This window comes from Chiloscyllium plagiosum, chromosome 42 (genome assembly GCF_004010195.1).
Source record: "Chiloscyllium plagiosum isolate BGI_BamShark_2017 chromosome 42, ASM401019v2, whole genome shotgun sequence".
Taxonomy (NCBI): domain Eukaryota; kingdom Metazoa; phylum Chordata; class Chondrichthyes; order Orectolobiformes; family Hemiscylliidae; genus Chiloscyllium; species Chiloscyllium plagiosum.
The window spans coordinates 11,900,310-11,928,282 of NC_057751.1; the positions used below are offsets into that span (position 1 = coordinate 11,900,310).

The following is a 27,973-nucleotide window of genomic DNA, read 5'->3' on the forward strand; positions in this document are numbered from 1 at the left end:
TGGTCACAGGCCTCCAGTCTGAAAAACAACCCTCCACCACCATCCTCTGTCTTCTACCTTCGAGCCAGTTCTGTATCCAAATGGCTAGTTCTCCCTGTATTCCATGAGATCTAACCTTGCTAATCAGTCTCCCATGGGGAACCTTGTTGAACGCCTTACTGAAGTCCATATAGATCACATCTACCGCTCTGCCTTCATCAATCCTCTTTGTTACTTCTTCAAAAAACTCAATCAAGTTTGTGAGATGTGATTTCCCATGCACAAAGCTATGTTGACTATCCATAATCAGTCCTTGCCTTTCCAGAAAAATGTACATCCTGTCCCTCAGGATTCCCTCCGACAACTTGCCCACCATCGAGGACAGCCTCACTGGTCTATAGTTCCCTGGCTTGTCCTTACCACCCTTCTCAAACAGTGGCATCACGTTAACCAACCTCCAGTCTTCCAGTACCTCACCTGTGACTATCGATGATACAAATATCTCAGCAAGAGGCCCAGCAATCACTTCTCGAGCTTCCCACAGAATTCTAGGGTACATCTGATCAGGTCCTGGGGATTTATCCACCTTTACACGTTTCAAGACATCCAGCACTTCCTCCTCTGTAATATGTTGCCATCTATTTCCCTGAATTCCTTATCTTCCATATCCTTTTCCACAGTAAATACTGATACAAAATATTCATTTAGTATCTCCCCCATTTTCCGTGGCTCCACATAAAGGCCACCTTGCTGATCTTTGAGGGGCTCTATTCTCTCTCTAGTTACCCTTTTGTCCTTAATGTATTTGTAAAAACTCTTTGGATTCTCCTTAATTCTATTTGTCAAAGCTATATCATGTCCCCTTTTTGCCCTCCTGATTTCCCTCTTAAGTATACTCCTACTGCCTTTATACTCTTCTAAGGGTTCCCTCGATCTATCCTGTCTATACCTTACATATGCTTCCTTCTTTTTCTTGACCAAATCCTCAATTTCTTTAGTCATCCAGTATTCCCTATACCTACCAGCCTTTCCTTTCACCCTAACAGGAATATAATTTCTCTGGATTCTTGTTATCTCATTTCCCTTTTTCCAGCCGTCCCTTTACCTGAGAACATCTGCCCCCCAATCAGCTTTTGAAAGTTCTTGCCTAATACTGTCAAAATTGGCCTTTCTCCACTTTAGAACTTCAACTTTTAGATCTGGTCTATCCTTTTCCATTTTAAATCTAATAGAATTATGGTTGTTGGCCCCAAAGTGCTCCCCCACTGATACCTCAGTCACCTGCCCTGCCTTATTTCCCAAGAGTTGGTCAAGTTTTGCATCTTCTCTTGTAGGTACATCCACATACTCAATCAGAAAATTGTCTTGTACACACTTAACAAATTCCTTTCCATCTAAACCCTTAACACTATGGCAGTCACAGTCTATGTTTGGAAAGTTAAAATCCCTTACCATAACCACCCTATTATTCTTACAGATAGCTGAGATCTCCTTAGAAGTTTGTTTCTCAATTTCCCGCTGACTGTTAGGGGATCTATAATACAACCCCAATAAGGTGATCATCCCTTTCTTATTTCTCAGTCCCACCCAAGTAACTTCCCTGGATGTATTTCCGGGAATATCCTCCCTCAGCACAGCTGTAATGCTATCCCTTATCAAAAATGCCACTCCCCCTCCTCTCTTGCCTCCCTTTCTATCCTTCCTGTAGCATTTGTATCCTGGAACATTAAGCTGCCAGTCCTGCCCATCCCTGAGCCATGTCTCTGTAATTGCTGTGATATCCCAGTCCCATGTTCCTAACCATGCCTTCCCTGTTAGGCCCTTTGCATTGAAATAAATGCAGTTTAATTTACCTTGTCCCTGCCTGCCCTGACTGTTTGGCTCGCTTCTGTTCTCAACTGTACTAGTCTCAGATTGATCTCTTTCCTCACTATCTCTTGGAGTCTGACCCCTCCACCTTACTATTTACTCCACCATCCCAAGCAGCTCTAGCAAATTTCCCTGCCAGTATATTAGTCCCCTCCCAATTTAGGTGCAATCCATACACATCATTTCTACCCCAAAAGATATTCCAATGATCCAAAAATGTGAATCGTTCTCCTATACACCATCTCCTCAGCCATTCATTCATCTGCTCTATCCTCCTATTCTTGCCCTCACTAGCTCATAGCATCGGGAGTAATCCAGATATTACTACTCTCGAGAACCTCCTTTTTAAATTCTTGCCTAACTCTCAGTAATCTCCCTTCAGAATCTCAAACTTTTCCCTTCCTTTGTCGTTGGTTCCAGTGTGGACAATGACCTTTTCCTGCCCCCTCTCCCCTGTGAGAACATTCTGCACCCTTTCTGAGACATCCTTGATCCTGACACCAGGGAAGCAACACACCATTCTGCTTTATCGCTGCTGGCTACAGAAACGTTTTCTGTATCTCGAACTAGAGAATCCGCTATTACAATTGATTTCTTGGAAGCTGACATACCCTTCGTTGCATTAGAGGCAGTCTCAATACCAGAAACTTGGCTGTTCGTGCTACGTTCCCCTGAGAATCCGTCACCCCTTACACTTTCCAAAACAGCATACCTGTTTGAAATGGGTATATCCACAAAAGACTCCTGCCCTAGGTGCCTATCTCTCTCACCTTTCCTGGAGTTAACCCATCTATGTGACTGTACCTGAGACGTACCCCCTTCCTATAATTGCCATCCATCACATACTGTTGCTGTTACATATCCCTCATTGCTTCTAACTGTCAACCTGATAAGATTCACAACCAACAGCATTTATGGCAGATAATCCACAGTACTCTTAAACTCTCTTTAAACTCCCACATCTGACAAGAAGCACATATCACTTTAACTCAAGGCCATTTTTGCTCCTTCACAATCTACAGACCCAGAAAATAACACCATCTTATTCCTCTACAAGCACTGCCCCAGTTTAAATTAATAGTTGTGGCTTATATTTTAATCAAGAGACATATTTCCAAAAACATATCATCAATGAAGAACCAGTCAAATTTTGAATGCATGCTGGTATGCCTATTCTCCAGAAGACCGTGGCAGATGGATCACTGCAAATTCAAGTGTGCTTCTCAAAGGTTTACCAATAGACAGTGTCTTGAAAGCTGCAATGTGGTCCTGACTGTTTTTGGTTCAACTTCTTTAACAATATCAGCACAGTTCAGGTTTTCTCCAGAAATTCAAGTGTGTAGAGTGAAAACTTTGGAACTCATATCTGTGGCCATAAACATTTTCTGGCTCACCAAGATCAGTTGACGCTGTTGTCCAGTCTGGGCTGTTTCATTGAACAATTCACAGACACTGTCATTTCTTTCACACATATACTTGTAAGTTTCACTTTCTGGCATAGTCTTTTCACATTGTAACTATGCGTCTGCCATCCCCCATTAGTTCTTGTTGTCATGTGTAGTTTGGTTATCACTGCAAATCCCATGTAAATTCACCCCTACCTGAGCGATTACCCTTGTGTTGTTGAAAACACCCACAAACAGATGATTGAACCTTTTTCATCCCAAAGTGCAAAAAGCAACAATGCCGTGAATAACTCTGTACCTGTTTCCTGAAAAAGCGACTGTGGCATTGTGTTTACCATTTCCTCCAGTATTACAGCCTTTGTTGTGTTTACAAGTTGTGAGAAACTTAGGCCCAACGACCAACAGAATTGAGGGGCAGTGATGTGATGACAGAAACTGTCGTCCAAAGGAGGCTCAGCACTGTTGGCTGCATGATATTTAAGTATCATCAGGGAAATTCAGCCATTGCCACTGACATAAATGCCAGTCCACAAACTGGGAATGTTGCTTAAGAAAGCAGCAGGGCTGATAAGACAGATGTTTGTGCTTGCACCCATCACCTGAAGATGCTTGGGTGACCTTTTTAGAGGTTTATAAAATCATGAGGGGCATGGATAGGATGAGTAGCCAAGATTTTTTTATGTAGGATAGGGGAGTCCAAAACTAGAGAGCATAGGTTTAAGGTGAGAGGGGTAAGATTTAAAAAGGATCTAAGGAGTACTGTTTCCATGCAGAGGGCAGAATATGTATGGAATGAGCCACCAGAGGAAGTGGTGGAGGGAGGTATAATTAGAATATTTACAAAGCATTTGGATAACTAAATGAAGAAGAAAGGTTTAAAGGGCTATGTGCAAAATGCTGGCACATAGGACTAGATTAAGTTAGGATATCTAGATGGCCTGGATGCATTAGACTGAAAGGTCTGTTTCCATGGTGTAGATCTCGATGACTCTATGACTCTGCTTTCGCCCTCGATGTCTTGACTCAGTCAGCAACATGTTGTGTTCGTGTTACTTTCAAATGAAGATTTTGTCAATTTGTTTCATGCAACATTTCAAAAGTATAATCACATTTCAGAAAACAAAAGGACCAAAAAATTCCAAATTAATTGCTTGGGATTCCTTAAATATATCACATGTAAATTATAGTCATTGCATGTCAGCTTTTGCAACTTTCTAATATCATGGGTTTGTTAAAATGTGGTCAAATGTGTTAGCACTGACTGCTGATGCTCTTTTACTTCAGAGACATTGTACCAAAGGACTTCAAGATGTTCACCTACAGCAACAATGGGAGCTTGATCTCAACTCGGCCAGATGTTCAGGTATTCAACGAGTTGGCAACAACTGTTTTATCCCATTATGACCCATCAATCTTGAATTACATAGTTGTTTCCTTCTTGACTTTGTCACGTTTTTCAGAAAGCATTGACTTGTATCAGAGTGTTGATCAAAACTGGTAGCATTGTGTACTTTTCTTTAGTAGCCTGTCTTTGTGGTTGAGTTAAGTCAGTGACTGTTGGCAGCTTATTCTCCTGATGAATCTGGAAACAGGGAGTATCTGAAGTACACCTGATCTCCCTTCTCATTGTCCTCTGTATGTAAGGGACGTGATTTATATATCTTTTAATCTCGTGTATTTTGGATTTTGAAGTGTTGATCAATTGGTCTTTAAGCCTTCTGTGTATCTGAGGTGTTTAAAGATTTAACTTGTGGGTATTTTTGTAGCCATGGTGATATTTTTCAAAACACTGTAGGTCAGGGAGACTTCCTGGTGAGTACTGGGTTTGCACTTGCATGAGGGAGTTTATGAGCAAAGAAAGTAAAGTGTCCTGCATTAGATTTTCACACAGAAGATTCTGGGGTTTCTATTTTGGGCTTGGAGGAAACATGTAAAACTTGAAAAAAAAATTTCTTGTGTTTCATTTTGATAATTTGCAGAAGTTTTAGTTGAAGATTGATGTGTCAGTTCATTGTTCCTGAGAAAGGAAGGTAGTTTGAAGACTGTTCAGAAAGAGTTAACCTTAATGTCATGAGTTTAGTTTCAAAGTTCCAGACCACAAGTATTTGGTTAAAATCCTAAAGAGATATTTGCAGATAAGAAAACTGGAGCTCATATACGATAAATCAAGGACGAGTCTCTCAGATTATCACTGAAAATTAAAGCCACAGCCAAATCAAAATCTACCTAGGTTCCAGAAGGGAATTCTATTTGATGTTTGAGTGTTGTCATGAGGTGCTGTTTGGCTTGATGGGATTGCAATTTACCATATGTTTCTAAATCTTTAAACATATATGTAAATATTTTGGTTTATTCCATTTTATTTTCATTTCTTTTACATAATAAATATCTGATTCATTGATAAAACTGAATCTGCACCATTGGCATTTTTGTGTATCAGTGAAAGAACACCTTATTAAAACCAAAGAGAATCCTTGATCTATCAAGCTAGACATAAATCCGGGAACTGAATTGTCCAGTACTAATATCAGCTGGAACCATAACACATCTGTCAATCACACCAACAATTAATTGTGTAGCTGAAGCGTAGTGATTTGCATGAACTGTCCAGTCTTTATTTCTCACTTTTTGCATCACATGATGTATTTGCGAACTGAGTTAAAGTCACATGATACCAGGTTATAGTCCAGTAGGTTTATTTGAAAATACAAGCTTCCGCAATGTTGCTTCTTTGTTACATAGCAAGTGAATTATTGAAACAACATGAAGTGCGAACTGAAATTGACGTTTTGGACTCAATTTTTGTGCCTCATTAGAGAAACATAGCTTAAGTGCATTATGGTCTCAAGAGTCACCAGCTGGGATTTCCTGATGGAGTGAGGTTGTACGATGGTGAGGACAAAGTCAGGTTCATATAGATTTTTGACGTGTGTGTGTGTGTGTGTGTGTGTGTGTGTGTGTGTGTGTGTGTGTTTGTTTTGTGGAACACTCATTCCTGTCCAGATCCAGCCTGATCGACAAATTTATTCCTTTGGTTGGAGACTGTTGCAGCTGAGGCCTTTGACTCAACACTGTGATGTTGGGGGACAAAGTACTGAATGATAGAATGATATTATCAGTTGCCTAATCATGGGGAGGGAAGTTGCTTGACTTGGGGAGGGAGGTGGGAGGAGAGCTGAGGGGAAATATTTCTGCTCCTTTTGGCCTCCAAGGCTTCGTTGACTTTCCCACTGCAAATTTTGCCACTCTTCACAATTGCATTTTCAAGGTTAGTAAATCTGATGGGCCTGGTTAACTCGAAAATGCATGAAGTCACATGAAAGTATTTAATTGAGCAATCTCCTACCCTCACTGCTCAGAATGATTGTCTCTGTTAAAATTGGAAGTTGATTGGATCAAACCATGTTGGTTCATGTTTAAGATTTTGACTGCTTTCTGATAATTCTCTCACTCTCTGGTTTTGGAGGAAGCATAGTTAAAATTTCCTTCAACAAATTTGGGTCAATCCCAAAGCCAAGTAAGGATCACCAGAGAATTTTCATCACCAGGCCTTCATTCTGAAATATTTCAATAAATAATATTTTCCTGGAAAGTGGAGACTCGCTTATCGGCACAATATCGAGCTGGAGCAGTGGCACGTTGGAAATAGCTCATTGATCTTAGGATAGCTGGGTCATGTGTATTTTGGCAGCATAAGCCTTGTCAATTTCTTGTAATCCATTCTCAAATTCATGCCACAGTCATGATGTACTCCATCACTGACCCTTGTTTGAGATTTCTTGTCCCCTTCTCAGAAGTGAAAAACAACAGAAGCTGTGAATGACATGATAATACACTAATAACTTTTTTTTTGGAACTATAAATTGAATGGCAGGTTATACTGACATAATTGAAAAACTAGATAGATTTTCAGATGTGAAAAACAAGTGTTGCATATCATTGAGTCGTGCAATACAATTTATCTTTTTGGAAACAAACTGGAGGGATAAGTTGAAACTGAAGTTTACCGACAAGCTTTCAAGTTAAGGACGTTCGTCCTGGCAACAGACCTCTGATTGGTTGAGCTGAGAAGAGCTTTAAAAATAAACTCTGTGCTCAGAGCAGAAAAAGGTAAAATCTTCCCGAGCCTGCAGTCAGACGGCATCTTGCTCTCTCACCATGTGATGAAGAAGTCAGGAAATGCTGGAAAGCTTTAAAAAAAAGCATGCTAGGAAAGACCTACATTTGTCTGATCAACCACCAAATTGAGGGATGAGCCTCATGTTAGAGAAAATAAAGTTTTCACTACTGCAAAAATCCAAATCACTGTGACAGAAAAAGGAATTTCCAGTTTGTGCTCTGTAATTTTGATTTTCAGAATTGTTTGCTCTGTCTCTGTTCTTTTCCAACCAATCGTATATGTGTTAAATCATTTGTCTTTTGTCATTCAGTATGAATTTATTTGGGGATTTTGAAGGGGTAGAATTTTAAGTTGCAACAATCTAAAATCCTTGTTCTTGTTAAAGTTAATTGTGTAAGTTTTATTTAACCATTTCCTTGCTATTTATTTTTGAAGGATCATTGTCACTTTAAGGGATACGTGGAGGGAATGGACAATTCCATGGTTGCTCTTAGCACCTGCAGTGGGCTCAGGTAAAGATTGCATGTATTCTTGCATTAATCACAAAACAGCAGTGACTGCATGTAACACATCACGTTTGGGAGGTCAATGATGCTGTGAAAGTGATGTTCCTTAACTTGATAATGATCTCCCTCCTACAATGTATTAATCATCTTACTTTGTCTCATCGTGAGGGCACTTGTGGTGTAGTGGTGGTGTTCCTATCTCCGGACCAGGAGGCCCCAGTTAAAGTCCCACCTGCTGCAGGGATGTATGATAGCAGTGCTGAACAGGTTGATAAAAAAACTTTAAGAATATATTTTTATTGAAAAATAGATTTTTAAATGTTACAACAAATACAAAACAATACAAAGAAAGTACACCAAAAAAATGTAAACAACCCAAACTGCCCTCTTGTATTCATGTATAAACATAGATAAAAGTATTTTAAAAACCCAACTAACTACTTAACGAAATAAATAATAACTAACAACTAATAGATAACAATAATACAGCTCAGCAAAACAAAACACTAACTCTCAAATATCGAGAACATTAATTTTCATCTATTGATATGTTCGCAGTTCCCTCTGTCTGGATATTGGACTCGTCAAGCACAATTGTTACAACTGTATAAAAGCCCTTCTTAGTGTGACAGACAAGTCTGTGTCCAGGTAGTCCAAAAAGGACAGCCATGTTGTCCAAAAAGGACAGCCATGTCTTATAGAAATTCAGTTTTGTGGTGTACCACACTTGTAAGAAAGTCCAAGGGGATATATTCCATAACAATCTTACGCCAATCGGACAGGCCCGGGGGATTTTCAGACACCCAACCTAAAAAGATATTCTTTCTTGCACAGAAAGTGAGGATGTTGAAAAGTGTTTTCTTATGCGCATCTACAAGGATAACACTGGGCAGGCCAAGAGGAAGAGAGATCGGGTCCTTCTCCACCCTTACACCCAAAATCTCCTCCATTGCTCCTGCCACAGCACTCCAGTATGTTTCAAGCCTACCACAGGACCAGTGACAATGGGTGAGGGTGCCCGTACTGACTTTACACTTGGGGCATGTTGAAGATACCCCGGTTTAAATTTTGACAAATGATCCAGAGCCAAGTGGACCCTGTGGATTAGATTACTAGATTAGATTAGATTACTTTACAGTGTGGAAACAGGCCCTTCGGCCCAACAAGTCCACACCGACCCGCCGAAGCGCAACCCACCCATACCCCTACATTTACCCCTTATCTAACACTACGGACAATTTAGCATGGCCAATTCACCTGACCCTGCACATCTTTGGACTGTGGGAGGAAACCGGAGCACCCGGAGGAAACCCACGCAGACACGGGGAGAATGTGCAAACTCCACACAGTCAGTGTGCAGTGTGGAGAATCTTCAACTGTAAAGCATGGGTCATATTGCAAATTGATATCTTTCTTGCATTTCCCAAATATCTTCCCCTGCCTCTGAGGAGACCTTAACACCTAGTTCTTTCTCCCACACCCTGCAAAGTCGATCAAACTCATCTGAGGGGGCACCCCCCAGTTGATGATATAAAGTGCTGACAGAAAGTGCACTCTTAGCACTGAGCACCCTCCTTTCTATGTCAGATTTGTAGGGATCAGTCAAAAGTGTAGTCTTTTTTTTGAATAAAATCCCTAACTGAAAAAAAACAGAAGAGATGCCTGCTAGATAGCTTGTATTTCCGCGCTAGCTGATCAAAATACATCATTGCGTCTCCCTCAAATAAATCACCCATGCAAGACACACCCCTAGCTGCCCAATGTTTGAGTCCTGAATCTATCATCCCTCTTTGAAAACCCAGCTTACCCACTATAAGTGTAAGTAAAGATGTTTTGCCAGTATTGCCTTCCCTCTGCCGAATTGCCCTTCATGCTTTAACAGTATTGCTAACAATTGGATTATGGCAATATTCCTTAACTGTCCTCATTTTGTCCAAAAACAGCAAAATAGTAAGGGAGCACTTTGCCTGAGCGGTTTTGATATCTAACCATATTGAAAAAGGGTCCACGCAAGCCCAATCACTCACGTTAGATAAAAGCGAGCTCAGTTGATAATTTTTCATGTCCGGGAGATCTACTCCCTCTAGTCTGTGAGACAATTGCAGTTTAGCTAATTTAATAAGGGGATGCTTATGATGCCAAATAAAAGAGCTAAACCAGCTGTTCAGTCTGCTGAAGGTTTGCTTATCGAAAATCAGGGGGAGCATCTGTCTCGGGTACAACAAATGGGGGAGGATATTCATCTTAATAAGAGCTATCCGATCTAACCACCAGACCGGAAGCGCCTCCCCATCTTTGAAGGTCTTGTTTGATTTTGTCAAAAATTGATCAAAATTAGCTTTAAACAACCTGGCAAGAACCAGTGATGAATATATCCAAATACATAACCCGCCCCTGCCATGACCACTTAAATGGGAATCGAGATTTTCCGTCAACACCAAGCACCTTCATAAGACCACCCATTGGCATAGCCTCTGATTTGACAAAATTAATCTTGTGCCCTGAAAAGGTGCCAGATGAGCTGATGCATTGTCTCAGGCAAGCACTGAAACTGGTGGATTTGACAAAAAAAATGAGGATGTCATCCCCGTACAAGGAAATCTTATGTAATTTTTACCCCACTTCTGGAGCCAATATATTGGGATCCCTACGAATGGCCTCCACCAACAGTTCAATCACCAGTGTGAAAGCAATGGTGAAAGTGGACAGCCCCGTTGGCTGCCCCTAAAAATGCTAAAATTGCTTGATTGTACCCCGTTGGTGTTGACCGCAGCAAAAGGTTCACTGTAGAGAATCTTTACCCATCTTATAAAGGCCTCACCCATGTCAAACCGCTTGAGAGTATGAAAATGGCACGGCCTCTCAACTCTGTCAATTGCCTTCTCTGCATCTCGAGAAATCACCAATTCCTGTGTTGACTATTGTTGACACGCTTGAATTACATTAAGCAGCCTCCGAACATTATTGGAGGATCTGCGACCCTTTATGAAGCTCGTCTGGACTGTTAAACAATAGAAGGTAATACAGTTTCCAGCCTTAACACTAGAGTCTTAGAGAGGATTTTACCATCAACATTTAAGAGTGAAATGGGCCTGTAAGAAGCACAGTCCTCCAGGACATTCCCTTTTTTCAGATTAAGCGAAATATTGGCAGAGGACGATCATGACTGTACAACTCATTGAACATGTTGAGCATCAGGCCTGACAATATACTTATAAATTCCATATAAAATTTGCTGGGAAGTCCATCAGGACTGGGTGCCTTCCCACTCTAAAGTTGCTTCACAGCCTCCTGCACCTCTTGCTCTGATAAGGGGGCATTGAGAAAAGACACTTGTTCGGGGGTCATGCCCAGGAGTTCCAGATCCTTGAAAAAGGACTGCATTTTGGCCCGCCCCTACTCACAACCCTCAGATTGACATATTTCTCTGAAATGCCACATTAATCTTTTTGGTATCACGTTAGGTTCCCAGACCTTTCCCGAATAGCTTGAGGGGCACTCCTTTTCCTGGCGAGATACGCTAGGTACTTGCCCAGTTTGTCACCATGCTCATGTAATCCTTGTTTTGCAAAACTAAGCTCCTTCTTTGCTGTCTGCATGAGCACCGAATTCAATGCAGACCGCAGCACCGTGATCCTCTGTAGCTTGGCCAATGAGTGCCTGTCCATGTCAGCCTTCTCAGCTGCCTGCAACTGTGCTTCAAGGAGATGTTGCTGCTCGCCCTTCTGCCGCTTCTTACTGACAGCATAAGAAATAACTAACCCCCGGCATAGGCTTTGGCAGTTTCCCAAAAGACAGACAAGCTACTAACCGAATCTGAGTTAATGTCTATGAACACCCTAAATTCCTGAGAGAAGTACTCCACAAACTTATTAAGGAAAAAGGGATCCATTTGCCACTGCCTCAGGCCTGTTATAGTGTCCTTAATCTTAACCCATAGGTACACTGGTTCCCCCCACCTTGTCTCAGCCGAATCCCTCCAGCCCGGCACCGCCTTCCTGACCTGCAGTCTTCTTCTTGACCTCTCCGCCTCCATCCTACTCCGACCTATCACCCTCACCTTGACCTCTTTCCACCTATCACATTTCCAACGCCCCTCCTCAAGTCCCTCCTCCCTACCTTTTATCTTCTCCTGCTGAACACTCTCTGCTCATTCCTGAAGAAGGGCCTGTGCCCGAAACGTCGAATCTCCTGTTCCCTGGATGCTGCCTGACCTGCTGTGCTGTTCCAGCAATAAAGTTTCAACACTGGAGAATGATCAGCGTTGGTAATATTACCAATTGTACAAGATACCACCAAGTCCAGGGTTGCCATGGGGGTCAGAAATAAATCAATCCTGGTGTGGAATCTGTATGGATTGGAAAAAAAACTTAAAATCCCTGCCTGTACGGTGGAGATGCCTCCAGACGTCTGCCAACCCTAACTCCACACAGATCCACTAAATATTTAGTTTATACAGAGGATATCGGGGGGGGTGGTGGTGGTCTTTGGGCATCCATGAGACAGTTAAAATCTCCCCTATAATGAAATGCCGGGACTCAAGACTGATCAATTTAGAGAACGCATCTACCAGAAATTTGAGGGGATGGACCAGAGGTCAGTAAACATTTAAAACATCATATTCTTCCTGGTTTATCGGGGCTTAGAGGATTACAAACCTTCTGTGTGTGTTTTTAACACACTCGAGGAACTTAAATGGGAGATTTCTCCTAACCAATATCACCACTCCTCTGCTTCTGGTATTAAAAGATAAAAAGTAAACTTGATCAAAGCCATTCTGCGGTAGTTTCAAATGCTCCCTATCATCCAAATGTGCCTCCTGTAAAAAAAATAATATTTACGTTTTCCTTACTAAGACTCGAGAGTACGCTTTTCCTCTTGATTGGTGAGTGACTCCCCTTGATGTTGCAGGGCACTATTGAATCAAGTCATTCGCCATAACCTTCTGCAATAACATTTAAATTCCAGAGAGGAGGAACTCTAATTACAAGTCGCCGAGCCTTAATGTCGTAAGGTCCATCGAACGTAAAAATGACATAAACTCAAACCACTACCGTTAATAAACCTACAAAGCTATCAAAGACTATGTACAACAAAAACCAAAAAACAAACCAACACATAAAGCACCAATGGCGCTGAATAAGGGAACTCACCTCCTGCCCAAAGGTTGCATCTGCACATCCCAAAACCCAACTTCCTGTCCCACTGCCAATATTGCAGCCAGGGCATTTAAATACCTGAACCGGGCATAAACTGCCTGTGAGTAGGCATCTAGCCATCCCAACCATTTTCTCTCCTAGCTAGAGCCGCACCACAAACACAAGCAGAAAAGAAAGAAAATACACCATGAAATATCAAAGTGAACAAAGAAATTTTGAATAAAAAGGTAAGTACCCTACCCATCCTTTGGTAGAACTTAATTTAGAAATTGAAAGTACAAATCCCAACTGCCCCTGAGCATAGTTGGGACCAAATTATTACTAATTAAAAAAAAGGAAAAGAAAGCCCTGACCAGACTTCCTCTTTTTTTTAAAAAGTAGAGACATACCCAAACAACACTACTATTTATACATACTAAATTGTTCAGATTAAGTTAATTTGTCCACAAAGTCTCTTGCCTTCTCTGATGCGTCAAAGAGATATACAGATCTATCTGAGGTTATCCGAAGCACTGCCAGATCCTGAGCTCCCTCAGTCTTTTCTTGATGCTGTTATAAGATTTTCTTTTCCGGATCACTGCCGCTGAGGAGACCTGGAAGAACATCAGCTTACAGCTCTCGTAAACTCTGGCCTTTAGATCCTTCCCCTGGGTTCTGGAAGCTTCCACGATTTTCTTCTTATCTATATAGCGATGAAACTGCACCAAAACAGGATGAGGACATTGGTCCAGACCTGACCTCAATGCCATAACCTGGTGAGCCCTCCAAATTGTCAAGCTTCTCATTCCAGCCTCCACTTTAATGAATTTCAGCAACCAGTTGTCAATAAATTCCACCAGTCGCTCACCTTCCTTACCCTCCAGCAGACCGATAATCTGAATATTTTTCTCCTGCCTCTGTTCTCGAGGTCATCAACCTGGCCAAGCAAATTGCTGACCTGCATCTCCAGGGCCTGGATCCATTCATGGAGAAACTGGTATCAGCTTTCATCTCTGTGACTCTACATTCTACCTTATCCGTCCTTTTCTTCAGGTCTCCGAGCTGCTGTTCATGCTTCTGCAGCATGATACGAGATAAGGGCCAGCTTCTCCTCTATCTGCTTACCCAACATCTCGCGAGGTTTCGCAAAATCCTTTACCAGGACCTGGTAGGAAATAGAGTCTGACGATCCTCCAGCCTGGGCCGCAGACCCGGCCTTGAACGTACCTCCTCCCTTCTTCAGCATCCTTGGGTGGCGAAAACTGAGATAAGTTACTCTCTGACAATTTCGTGGGACTCTACAACCTTTCCAGCATTCCAGGATATCACACTGATCCGAGTAGAGCAGGTTAGGACTTTGTCCCGCTTGCTTTGTGGTGCGGAGCTCTGCAACGCAACCTTCCTACATTGCCACCATCTTGGATCCTCCCCGATCAGAAAACCTTTTTTAAAAAAATGGATTTAAGGACTTTGAGTGTGCTGCATAATGAATGTTCATTAGATTAATTACCATTTAAGTTTAGAAAATCTCTTCCAAGATATGGTTTTAAACATACTGGAGTTCTTGTTTGCAACACAGTTGAAATTGGCTGCAAGGTACATGAAAATATTGTGTTTGGTCTAAACCCATCTTTGCTTCATTTTTGTCACAGCTGATGCAAAAGTCTCTCAAAAAGGGTTAACTTTAAAAGCACTGTGAAGGCTAAATTTCTTTGAAAAGGGTTATCAATCTTTTTTTTATTGGAAGAAAAATGAGCACAAGCATAAAATCCCACCTATTCACCATCAAGGACCATAAGACCATAAAACATAGGAGTGAAATTGGGCCATTCAGCCAATCAAAGCCGCTCCACCATTCAATCATGGCTGAAACATTTCTCAACTCCATTCTCCCACTTTCTCTCCGTAACCCTTGATCTCCCTTACAATCAAGAACCTATCTATCTCAGTCTTAAATGTATTCAATGACCTGGTCTCCACAGCCTTCTGTGGCAATGAATTCCATAGATTTGCCACTCTCTTGCTGAAGAAGTTTCTCTTTATCTCCACTCTAAAAGGTCTTCTCTTTTCTCTAAGGCTGTGTTGTCTGGTCCAAATCTGTTCTACAAAAGGAAACATCTTCCCAACATCCACTCTGTCCAGGCCATTCAGTATTCTGTAAGTTTCAATTCGATCTACCCGCATCTTTCTGAACTCCATTGAGTATAGACCCAGAATCCTCAAACGTTCCTCAAACATTAAGCTTTTCATTCCTGGGACTGACTCCAAGTTTATGGTTTTCTGTCGTAATAATTCTCAGTTCACTCTCATTCTGACCTTATTGCCTTCATTCTCCTCTGCTGTTCCAATAAAACTCCAGGTCAGCTTGAGGAATAGAACCACATCTTTGAATTAGGCACTTCACAGTCTTCCAGACTCAACACCGTGTTCAACATTTTCAGACCATAACCCTCTGCCTTGACTTTTTATTTTTGTTTTTGAATAACAACTGTCGATGAAATTTATGTGATTCCTATTTGCAAATTGTCTGCACTTATATTTTGTTTACATATTATATTGCTATTTCCTTTTGCCTTTTCTCATCATTGCTTTGGCCACTTAATCTCTCTCCTGCCTTAAACCCTATCAAGACTGGCCTTTTTTTGCACTTTATTTAAACCTGGAGCAACATTTCTTTGAAATTTTGATGAAAGGTCAACAACCAAAATATTGTTTTTTTAGATTGTCTGTTTATTGGGTATTTTCACCATTTAAAAAAAATTAAAAACCTTCAGCATTTGTGCACGGTGGCTCAGTGGTGAGCACTGCTGCATCACAGCACCAAGGTCCCAGGTTCAATTCCAGCCTTGGGCGACTGTCTGTGTGGAGTTTGCACATTCTCTCCGTGTCTGCGTGGGTTTCCTCCGGGTGCTCCGGTTTCCTCCCACAGTCCAAAGATGTGCAGCCAGGTGAATTGGTTATGCTAAATTGCCCATAGCGTTAGGTGCATTAGTCAGAGGGAGATGGGGGGTCTGGATGGGTTACTCTTCGGAGAGTCAGTGTGGACTGGTTGGTCCGAAGGGAATCTAATCTAATCTAAATTTGCAGTATTTTGGTTTGGTGAAGTCTGTTCGCTAGCTAGAGCCTCCAGCAATGACTGACCTTTTTTGTTATGTGGTTGTATGAGATTGCTTCCATGATGCACCAAGTTTAGCTTGTGTTCACTGCTATCTACCACGTGGAATTCATGCTTGTTATTTTTTTCTTTATTGTAAGGAGTAAGAGCTAATCAAGTGTAGCTTTGAAAAAGGGAATTTGACTTATATATTCAAGATTAACATGACGAATGTAAGTGTTTGGTACAGAGATTGACCATTAGCTACCCCCTCCCCCAACATTCTCAGCTATTTAATCAGACCATGGCTGATCTGTTTTTCACCTCAACTTCACATTGTCACTTACTCCTGATAACACGTAATCCTCCCTTGCTTTTGTAATAATTTAACCAATGCTTCTTTAAAAATTTTCATAAACGATTAACTGTTTGATGAAGAGATTTCCAAAGACTCATGATGCTCTTTGAGAAACAATTTGCGCTCAACTTTGTCTTACATCTTTACCCCTTATTTGTAAACGATGACTGCTATTTCTGGATTCTAATATCCACACACACCCTATCAAGCTCCTTCAAGAGCTTGGGGAGCTCTCTCTATATTAAGTCAATTCTAATCTTTCTCTCTCCCTCCCTTGTTGAATTAATTAAGGAGTTACATTTGCTATCTTCCAATCTAATGGACTGTTCCTCAAATCTTGGTTATTTTAGAAATATAACTGAAGACTAATTTTTAAAATTTCTGTCCAATTATTGTAATTATACTTATTGCGATGATGTTGAGATGTATGGCACTCATAAAATCTCCCCAAAATTTACATTTTGTCGCATTGATTATTTAAAACCATTTTACCAGGGCTTTGATAAGAATATCATAGTCAGCTGTAGTCCATTAAAATATTAAAATAAGTACAGCTTGTATATCTTGAGAAAATGTACTTTTCAGTGAAAGCATGTATCTATTTGTAGATTCAGATGAAAAAGACTGAGGAACTCAGTTTGTGTTGTTGACTTATTAACTTTTGCACTATAGCTGAGTTGAAAGAAATTATTTGCTACAAATTATGTCAGGCTGTTAGTCATTCAGTGGATGCTGTCCTTTTTACATGCCTTTCTGACTGCAGAGTCAAAGAAAGCAAATAAAAGCTTCCATTTATATTGCACCTTTTATTCCCTCAGGATTGGTTCTCGTGAAGTATGTTTTGAATGTGGTCGTTGTTGCAATGTGCACATCCAGCACCTAGTTTGTAAAGTGCACATTCCTCTGAACAGCAAATAGATAATGATCAAAAAATGTGTTTTTGCTTTTTATCAGGCATAAATCATGGCCTCAGAATACCCTCCTGCCCTTGAAATGGAATTATTTATGTCCATCGAGAAAGCAAACGCATTCCCAGTTTGAAATCTCATCAAAAAATGGCACCTTCATCAGTGTAACATGCCCTCAGTATTGAAATAGTGTCAACTGGATTCTGACTGATACCACTGTTATAGGACTTGAATCTGTACTGTTGTGACTCAAAGACAAAAATAGCTACTAACTGAACCAAGACGAATATTCAAATGTGCTTGTTAAAGTCCAAAAGCTGCATGGCTTCTTCTCTGCAGCAGCAGGAGAGCCAGAAACGTAGCAAAATGTAGAAGGCAGTATTGCTTCCCTGTCCTGCATTCCTCACAACATCACCTGACTAAAATGCTTCCGATGCATTCCATTGTTATGTAGTTAATGATACTGTATTTTGCAATTTGTAGGAACCTGACCACTTCCAGATTATTTCTATTAACACCAATTCAAAAATAATTGACAAATGCACATCAGATGTTTGAAAAGTGATTGATGTAAGAAAAGTGTACCTGTCATTGTTTCTCCACAGAGGATTACTGCAGACAAGTGACACTCATTATGCAATTGAACCACTTGAGTCCTCCAGTACCTTCCAACATATTGTTTATCGTATGGAGGATCTGCTTGAAGAACATTTAGTCTGTGGAGTATCGGATTTGGCCAGCACTATGCAGCCAGTTGATCAGGAGCGTGCAGAACAACATTCCCATGATGGTCACAGTATGACGGGCTTCCTGCGCGTAAGTCATAAGGCCTTTTGTATTCAATTATTGCTAATCATTTGTACATCTCTTAATTACTGAGTTTGGAGCTCAGTGATAACATTTCTACCTCTGGTCCAGGAGGCCGAAGTTCAAGTCCCACCTGGCTGTGAGGTGTGTCAGAATATGTCTAAGCAGGTTAATTGAAGTTTTTTTCAATTGAAAAATGTATGAGGTTACAGAGATGAGCTTTCTATCCATTCATTTAGTAGGTGGAGGCACTGCTGGCAAGATCAGCATTTCTTGCACTTATGTAATTGCTCGAGAGAAGGGATGGTGAATCGTCTTCTTGACAATTCAGTGATTTGGTCATTTTCACAAACTATGCATGTTATCACCTAGTTCTGACTGCCAGATATACCTGAGACAAATTGCAGTGAGGGAGCCAGGTGACAGTTACATGTTAACAAAAGAATCAAGAACAAAAGAAAAGTACAGCACAGGAAAAGGCCTTCAGCCCTCCAAGCCTGTGCCAATCATCATGCCCTAACTGAACTAAAAATACAAACCTTCTTCCCTTAATCGGTCCATATCCCTCTCTTCCCTCCCTGTTCATGTAACCATCCAGATGCCCCTGAAATATTGCCAAAGTGCTTGCTTCCACCACCTCTTAGGGCAGTGCATTCCAGGCTCCTACCACTCTCTATATGAAAAACTTCCTTCGCACATCTCCTTTCAACTTTTCTCCTCTCAGTTTGAACCTGTGACCTCTTGTAATTGTAACCTCAGCTTTGGGAAAAAGCCTCTCGATATTTCTCATAATTCTGTAGACCTTTATCAGCCTCTCAGCCGCCATCTTTCCAGTGAAAACAATTGTGTTTTTTTTTAACCTTTCTCAATGCCAATGTCCTTGAGACCAGGCAACATCCTTCTCTGCACTCTCTCCAAAGCTTCCACATACTTCTGGTAGTGTGGTGACCAAAATAGCACACAATACTCCAAATGCAGCCTAATAAGGGTTTCATATAGGTGCAACATGGTTTGTCAACTCTTGTACTCCATGGTCTGGCCAATGATGGCAAGCATGCTATATGCCGCCTTAATCACTTTGGCCACCCGTGTTATCACTTTTAGGAACTGTGGACCTGCACAACCAGATCTGTCTGTATGTTAATGTTCCTAAGGGTTCTGCCATTTACAGTATGATTCACACCTAAATTTGATCCTCTAAAATGCATCACCTTGCATTTGTATGGATTAAACTCCATCTGCCAATTCTGTGCCCAAATCACCAATCTATTTGTATCCTTTCACAATTGTCGGCACTATCAGCAACTCCATCAATTTATGTGTCATCTGCAAACTTAGTAATCAGACCATCTGCATTTTCCTTTAGATTATTTATATGTACTACAAACAACAGAAGACCCAAGACTGATCCCTGTGGAACACCACTAGTTACCAATTCCCATTCTGAAAATCACCCTTTTACTGCTACCCTCTGTTTTCTGTGACGAAGCCAGTTTTGTATCCATCTAGCCAGCCCAGCCTGAATCCATGTCATTTTAGTTTTTGTAGCAATCTGCTATGTGGGACTTCATCAAAGTCCATGCTGAAGTCCACAGCCCTACCGTCACCGACTATCTTCGCCCCATCTTCAAAAATTTCAATCACGTTGGTGAGCCATGACCTTCCGTGTACATGCTGCCTGTCACTAACTAGTCCATTTTCTTCCAAATGTGCATATATTTTGTCCCTTGGTATCTTCTCCAAGAGCTTCCCCACCACAGATATCAGGCTCACTGGCCTATAATCTTCTTAAACAAGGGAACAATATTGGCTAATCTCCAGTCCTCTGTGAAGATATCTAATAACACCCCAGCTATTTCTTCCCTTGCCTCTTGCAGTAACCTGGGATAGATCCTATCTGGCCCTGGGGACTTGTCTACCTAAGTGCAATTTAGAATACCCAAATCTTCCTCCTTTACTATATTGACATTCGCCAGAGTATTCACACACTCGTCCCTTACCTCAACATTAGTCATGGCTTTCTTCTTGGTGAATACCAATACAAAGTATTAAGGATCTCTCCCACTTCCTGTGGCTCCACCCATAGCTTCCCTCCTTTGTCTTTGTGCGGGCCTATTCTTTACCTTGCTACCCTCCTTGTTCTAATATATGCATAAAAATAACAGGTATAATTGGGCATGAGCTAAGTGGATATACATGTATGTTATTACATTTTATATTTATTCTTGTATTATTTTTATGTATATTTATGGGCATGAGTATGGTCACTGATTTGAGGAAAGCAAATGTTTCCTGTAAATTACATCAGGTTACTAGTTGCCAAGCAGCTGACTTCATGGTTGTTGGAGTTTTGTGATGTGAGTCTAAAAACCACTGACAAGGGAAAATACATGCTTGGACACTGCCTAACCAACCTTTTAACTTCTGGTGTTTATCAGTTAGAAGTCTATTAGATTTCTTTGTACTAAGACTCACAAGTATGCCAAAATCAAGAACAGAATTTGCTGGAAAAGCTCAGCAGGTCTGGCAGCGTCTGGGGAGAGAAATCAGAGTTAACATTTTGGTTCAAGTGACCCTTCCTCAAAATCCAGCATCCACTATTCTTTTGGTTTTCACAAGAAAGCCAGACAGGGTAATGATGACAGATATCCTTTGCCATTTGTTAACCAGATGGATGTTTATGACACGTATTTCTTCATTTTTTCATGGGATGTGGGTATTGATGGCTTGGCCAGCATTTATGGTCCATTCTTAACTGCCTGTGAAATGAGTGGTTGCTGGGCAGAGAGTCAGCAGTCACACGTCGGCCTGACCAGTTAAGGATGGCAAACTTCCTTCTCCAAGGGACATGATTGAGCCAAAGGTTTTTTTTAGAACTATTGATAATGGATACATGGTCACCATTAGACTAGCTTTTCGTTCCAGATTTTTACTGAATTTTCATTTCAGTGTTGACCATGGTGGGATGGAAACCAACCCAGAACATTAGCTAGGGGCTCCACGTAACTCGTCCAGTGAGATTACCATCTTGCCACTATCTCCTGATCTTTGAAGTGTCACATTTTTCATCAATGGTTATTTATTAAAATTACAGTTGATTAAATAACTGAAGTCAAGCTGTTCAGCTGCCACAGTCGGATTCAGACTCTGATATTGCTATCTCAATATTTCATATCTCTTGGTAAAATTGAGCCCTCTCACTAAGTCTATGTTGGATCTTCCAACCTGCATGGTTTAAAAAACTTCTTTTATGAAGTGTAAAGGATGATTATTGTGGAAATAATTTTATTTTATGAACTTCAGATGTTCGTACTTATGCTGAAAAGCATTATTCATTATGCAGTGTGGTGAAGATTGAAATTGAGCAGTAAAAGAAAACGATACGGGAGTCATTGTCATGAGTTTGGTACTATTTCTTGCTTGGATTCTGGTTTGGGTCAAACTCATGATAATGACTCCATAAGACAAAGAAGCAGAAATTAGGCCATTCAGCCCATTAAGTCTACTCCATCATTCAAACATTGCTGATGTTTCTCAACCCCATCCTCCCGCTTTCACCCCATAACCCTTGATCCCCTTGATACTTAACAACCTATCTATCTCAGACTTAAATGTACTCAGTGGTTTTCTTTTACTGCTCAATGTCAATCTTCACCACACTGCATAATGGGAAATGCTTTTCAGCATAAATAGAAACATCACACCTGAAGTTCATAATATAAATATGAGTTATCATGCAGCCAAAAAGAGTTGGAGAGCACATAGACAATTCCACGAGTTGGAAACACAGGTGCGATTGTCAGTGAGGTGAGGAGGGATGTAGGATCACTCAGTGGCTAGTATATCCCCGTCACCTTTGCAGCAATTACATCTTTGATGGTGAGTTATTCCTCCCTGCACTTCCAATTTCTTTTCTGCAGTCTGAGTTAACTTCATCACCTCTGAGGAAATTTGAGCGAAAGTGGAATCTGGCTGGAATGAAGGATGATAATAATCGAGATGAGAGACTCCTGATGTTATATATCATTGTTTTACTTCACTGGATGCTGTTCTTGATAACTGCATAAAGTGAGGTCTGGAATGGTTTCACGTTTGCAACTCCCAAATCACTTTCAAATGCTTGAATCCAGTCATGATCTGCATATTTACGCATAAAATGGCCATCTAAATGAAGCTTCATAGTAATTCAGATTTAATGTTCAATGCTGAATGACACTGAACTTCCAAGTGTTAAATTAGAGGGCACCTGACAAAAATTTGGGTTGTACAGTATTCCCTGGATTTAACAAGTTGAGGTGCAATTTGATTGAGTGTTGAAAATATTAAGGGGATTACGGGCATAACCTAAAATATAGAAACAGAACTTTCAGGGAAAGTCATCATTTGTCTAAAATATGTTCTGCGTTTTGAAGTCAAACCATATTTGTGATGTGTTTTGAGATACTCACATAGTACCATGTGTAGAGTAAACATTTCAACTCCCAGCATTCTTCTTGTATGAGTCTGCAGTTTCACTCAAAATTCTGCTGTAAATTTTACAAGTGATAGTGTAATAAAAGCACACTGAAAACATCACTGAGTTGAAGAGTTCATATAGGAACAGGATATGATGAGAAAATCAACTTCTCCTTCCTTTAAATGCACATAAGTACAGCATGTTTCATTGTTTTCCTGAGTTGGCCCCAGTCCTGCAGCCTCTGTTTCTCTATCCAGCTCTTCAACTTCTGAGATTTGGAAAACCTGCTCAATTCATACGCAAAAGAACCTGAAGTCTATTTCTTAAAAAAAACTTCAGCATTAAACATCCTTCGGATGATTTGAGCAGGCTGTTGCAAATCTCAGAGGTTGAAGAGATTTTCAGTGTGCTTTTATTGTGCTATCAGTTATTACTTATAGTAAAACTTGCAGCAGAATTTTGTGTGAGTGTTCTTTGGGGGGGTCGGTGTGGACTTAGTGGGCCAAATAGCCTGCTTCCTCACAGTAGGGATTCTAAGTTTCTACATCCAGCAGTGGTGATGTTGGTGTCTGGGACATTGTCTGTCAGGTATGATTCTGTGAGTATGACTGTCAGACTGGTCTGTGAAACACGTCTTCCAGTTTTGGCATGAGCCTGCAGAAGAATTCAAAAACTGAGCCAGAACATAAAAGTAGGTCACCTCAGGTATTCTAAAGTGGGGACAGTAAACATGCAGCTAAACACTCAGACAACGTAGGGTTAATCAGACCTGGTTCAACTTAAGCAAACATATAGCCAAGCTATCTTACCGCAACTTGTCCCAATTCAGTGACACAACAGGAAAGTAAACCACATTCAAACTGTGTCGCAGAAGTTTGAGGGAAATGATCTGATGGTAAGTGCCATGTACTCAAAACACAATGTGATTGATCTATTACCAAGGCTTGAAAATCATTATGTAATTGGTCAATAGGAAGAAACCGAAGTATAATTGACGTGGATTTGTGTATAAAAATGTGATTGTAACCGCCAAAAGACAGACTTTCTGGGCAAAGGCAACCAATGTCCCTTTAAGGTTGAGACCCTCGGATTGCAAGTAATAAACGTGCTGTGAGTGTATGTAACAAGAATCCTGCGGTCTGAATAAATGTTCCTTCGACAAGCCCCCAGATATTAGTATTTTGGACTTTTCAGGGTCGATAGGGCTCTTTCTGTTGTTTTTTCTGGTGCCAAGATGGTCCATTTGGTTTAATTTCTTTGAGATTTTGGAGTAACTGATACAACTGAGTGATTCGCTTGGCCTTTTCAGAAGGCACAAAGCTGTGGGTCTGGAGTCACATGTTGTTCAGACCAGATGAGGATGGCAGATCCTGAAGGACATTAGTGAGCCAGGTGGGTTTTTCCAACAATCAACAATGGTTTCCGGGTTGTCAGTAGAATCTTAATTACAGTTTTTTTAATTGAATTAAATTGCCAGCATAGATTTAAACCTGGATCCCCAGGCAATCAGCTGAATTTCTGGAATAATTGTCTTGCAATATTGCCACTAAGCCATTGTCTCCCTTTTGTGAAGTCTTCAGATGATTTTCTGACTCCATGCTCAGTCTGAAACCTGAGCCACAGCTGACACCAATAGTGGGATGGGCAGCACTTTGAATAAGCATTACTTGAAACCTTTCCACCTAATTATGTAAATGACTGAAAATCACAAGGTTTGCCGACTTAAAAGTTTCCAAACCTGCACTGCCTCCCCAGAGATCACAAAAATTCAAAGAATGAAGCTCATATTGTGACTAATCATTTTCCCTCCACATTGCAGGAAAATGTCCAACCGTTGATGCTAAAAGAACCAAAATATTTCAAATGCATTGTTGGATCTGTGGACGGTTTGATTTTGGAATAAATTTAATTATACCTTTCAGCATGTATTGAGTGGTCTGTATATCCAACCAAAACATTTCTGGGATAGCTTGAAAGCTGCACTGTTGCACCTGGTCTGTATATTCTGGAGCATAAAATATCTGTTGCAGTCCTTGGAGCTCACTCATATTATTATGAACTGGGACATTCCAGATTCACATGGTTCTTTCACACTGAATAGGATTCTGACCATAGCCAAGCCAAGAGCTTTCATTGCAAAAGTGGAAGAACTGGAAATCAACCTGCACTCGTCCCAAATCATGCCATATGCACCACTCAAAGAATGAAGGCAGAGATCAATTATGTCACATATTTACCCCAGGTACAATATGGTGGCAAAGGTTATCGGAGTTGTTGCAGAACAATGTGATTCTTCAAAATACTGTTTGTCTTACGATTTTCTAATGTCACTTCTGTTATCATAGAAGTGAATAGTTTTGTTTTAAAATGAAGTGAGTGAATATCTAGGGTTGACATTTAAAACCAATAAAATTACAGGCATATGAAATGATCTACTTATTATTCTCAAAGCTAAAGTGATTTAAGTACAATAGCATGGGTAATGATGGCATCCAACGGTCATAATCCAGACTGTTTATTCTTATCTACTCTGTGTGTTTGCACCTGGGAAAAATAGATCTTCAACTGTCACAGAAAGTTTACAAGTTTTTACTTTGTGTTCACAGAACAAACGGGCCATTTTGCCCCAGACTCGATATGTTGAGCTCTTTTTGGTTGTCGATAAGGACCTGGTAAGTATGAAAGCTGCTTTCTGTAACCAAAATGAAATGAGGTGTCTATAAAAGTGTAATTGCTCCCCTTAAATTTTATTTTTTTTTAATGTGTTCCAGTATGATATGACCAAGAATGAGACTGCTGTGAGGGAACAGATGGTTCAGCTTGCTAATTACCTTGATGGAGTAAGTTCATTTCCACAATTTCACTTCATGCTATGTGGAAAATTATTGTTGCCTTTTCTTGACTTCAGGCTTAAAATGCTCATGTATCTTGTCCCAAGTCTCCCAGTTTGGAGACTTCTCGCAGCCTGGCTATATTCATAGGTCAAGCAACACCACTGGGCAGTGAAGAAAAAGAAATTGGCTTTTCATAGTTTCTGTGTATACAGGTTTTAACTTGTAACAGGCAATTCTACAAGGACCTGAAGAAATTCTACTAAATACTGAACAATCTTCCATCATTATTCGACCTTGCCTTTCCTTGATTTGGAAGAGTTTGAAAGCTTGCGGTGATTTTAGTCTGAATTAGCATCCCACATGTATTCAATTTTTGACTTGAATTAAGTTGGACATGTTTTGAGTTAATGCACTAGATTCTGAATTATTAAGGAGCATTTGGTATTGCATTTGCTTTCTTAATGGGAGAGTTTCCCCGAATTCCACTGTGTGAAGGTTTAGATCAGAGGCACAAGGCTGGTGCAAACCAAGGGCAAACAAAGCGAAGACAGTGTGTGGGAACAGTCATTAATTTTCCAACTGTGTTGCATCGAACCAGAATAAAGTGCCTGCTTTTCTCTGAGGAGCAGGATATGAAGCTTTCAAATCTTAAAAATATTTGCAACCAACTGCTTTGGCTGGCTGACTGTGTACTGCAGACTATCTCATAAGAATATAGGAGCAGGATTAGACCATTCAGCCCCTGAAGCCTGCTGTGCTGTTCAAGATTATGGCTGATCATCTGCCTCAACGCTATTTTCCTGAGCTATCTCCCATGTCCCTTGATATCATTTGAATCTAGAAACCCATCTTGAACACACTCAATTACTGAGCTTCCAAAGCACTCCAAGTTAGAGAGTAAGATATTCGCTCCCCTCCAAGTGAAAGAAATCTTCCTCATGTCAGTGCTTAATGACTGTCTCTATAGTGTAGGGATGAGCAAACAGATAACTGGAAACAGAGCTTTGCTACAACAACTAATGGAGCACTTGATTTGAATGGTTCACAGCACCCACACTTGACATCTCTCCACTTCCTTCCAGTCTTATACAAACAACATCTGTTCAGCAAACCAACTTTTTATTCATCTTAATTATAGCATTGCCATCAGCAAAGGAATAGTTTGCACAGAAAATTTCACTGAACAATTGTTTTGCATACCCAGAAATGATTTTTAAATGTTTTTCTATTCTGGGTAATCTCTTAGTCGTATGTGCCATCAGAAAAGGTAAAAAAGATTAGGTGTTTATTGCGGTTCATTTAATATTTACTAGACCTATATTTAATATTTAATAGTCAGTGAGTTCTTGCAGCTTGAGTCTGGCTCTGCTATGCAGCAACTCTCAGTCCATCAGGGACCTCTGACCAAGCTGAACTTTTGGTACAAGGTTGACAACTAGTCCCAAGGATTCAGTAGTTGTCATAATGAGAGATAACATCAAGCTATATCCATACTGCATGGCAGCTTGTGCTTTCTGACTTGATGAACCATTTCTACTGGATGGCTGGAGGGCAGACCCTCTATTCGGCCTTTTCTTTCTGTTGAGACATTTCTGTCTGTCCAAGGCACACAAGGTGGCTGAGCACAGTGCTTATATCATTTTAGAATTAGCATTCCAGGGTTAATCAAGTAGCGGTGCCTCAGAATTCTGAAAGTGAATTTGGTTATTGTAGCAACCAATAGGGTGACTACATCTCATGCCTTCTCCATCCATACCTGGCAACTTGTTCTCTACAGTTCTGGTTGACAATTGATGAGGAAGAGAATTTCCTTTGCAACAGGAATTTGCTTTCATGTAACTGTACCCCAGCATCTCTGGGAGGAAGAAAATCTCTGCTAAAAGCCATATTTCCTGCTGCACCGACTCCAGCCTCTCCCTGTCTCCGTCAATCAGTTTATTACTTCACTCACACTATTGCTGTAATAAGGTGGCCACACTGCCAGATTTTACAGTTTCTCGTTGACAAGCTAAGGGTTTTCAACTTATCGAAAAGACAGGGAGGTGGGCAGAGGGGGCGGGGTTGCCTTGTTAGTTAAGAACAAAATTAAATCTATGGTGCTGAATGACACAGCGTCAGATGATGTGGAGTCTGTGTGGGTGGAATTGAGGAACCACAAAGGCAAAAAAACCATAATGGGAGTTATGTACAGACCTCCTAACAGTGGTCAGGACCAGGGGTGCAACATGTACCGGGAAATAGAGAAGGCATGTCAGAAAGGCCAGGTCACAGTGATCATGGGAGACTTCAATATGCAGGTGGACTGGGTAAATAATGTTGCCAGTGGATCCAAAGAAAGGGAATTCATGGAATGCTTACAGGATGGCTTTTTGGAACAGCTTGTCATGGAGCCCAAGAGGGAGCAGGCTATTCTGGACCTAGTGCTACGTAATGAACCAGACTTTATAAAAAAATCTTAAAGTAAGGGAACACTTAAGAAGCAGCGATCATAATATGGT

The 27,973-nt window shown here is 40.7% G+C and overlaps 1 protein-coding gene across 4 annotated transcripts in view; it reads left to right on the forward strand.

The window, feature by feature from the left end:
• Positions 1-27,973, forward strand: part of LOC122543129 (disintegrin and metalloproteinase domain-containing protein 9-like) — a 130,755-nt gene that overhangs the window by 44,900 nt on the left and 57,882 nt on the right. For all 4 annotated transcript variants that reach the window (XM_043681473.1, XM_043681470.1, XM_043681471.1 and 1 more), the window contains 5 exons: positions 4,539-4,617; positions 7,810-7,886; positions 17,984-18,194; positions 25,248-25,313; positions 25,413-25,481. In XM_043681473.1, the coding sequence (XP_043537408.1) occupies positions 4,539-4,617; positions 7,810-7,886; positions 17,984-18,194; positions 25,248-25,313; positions 25,413-25,481 (502 nt within the window). The remainder of the gene's footprint in view (positions 1-4,538; positions 4,618-7,809; positions 7,887-17,983; positions 18,195-25,247; positions 25,314-25,412; positions 25,482-27,973) is intronic.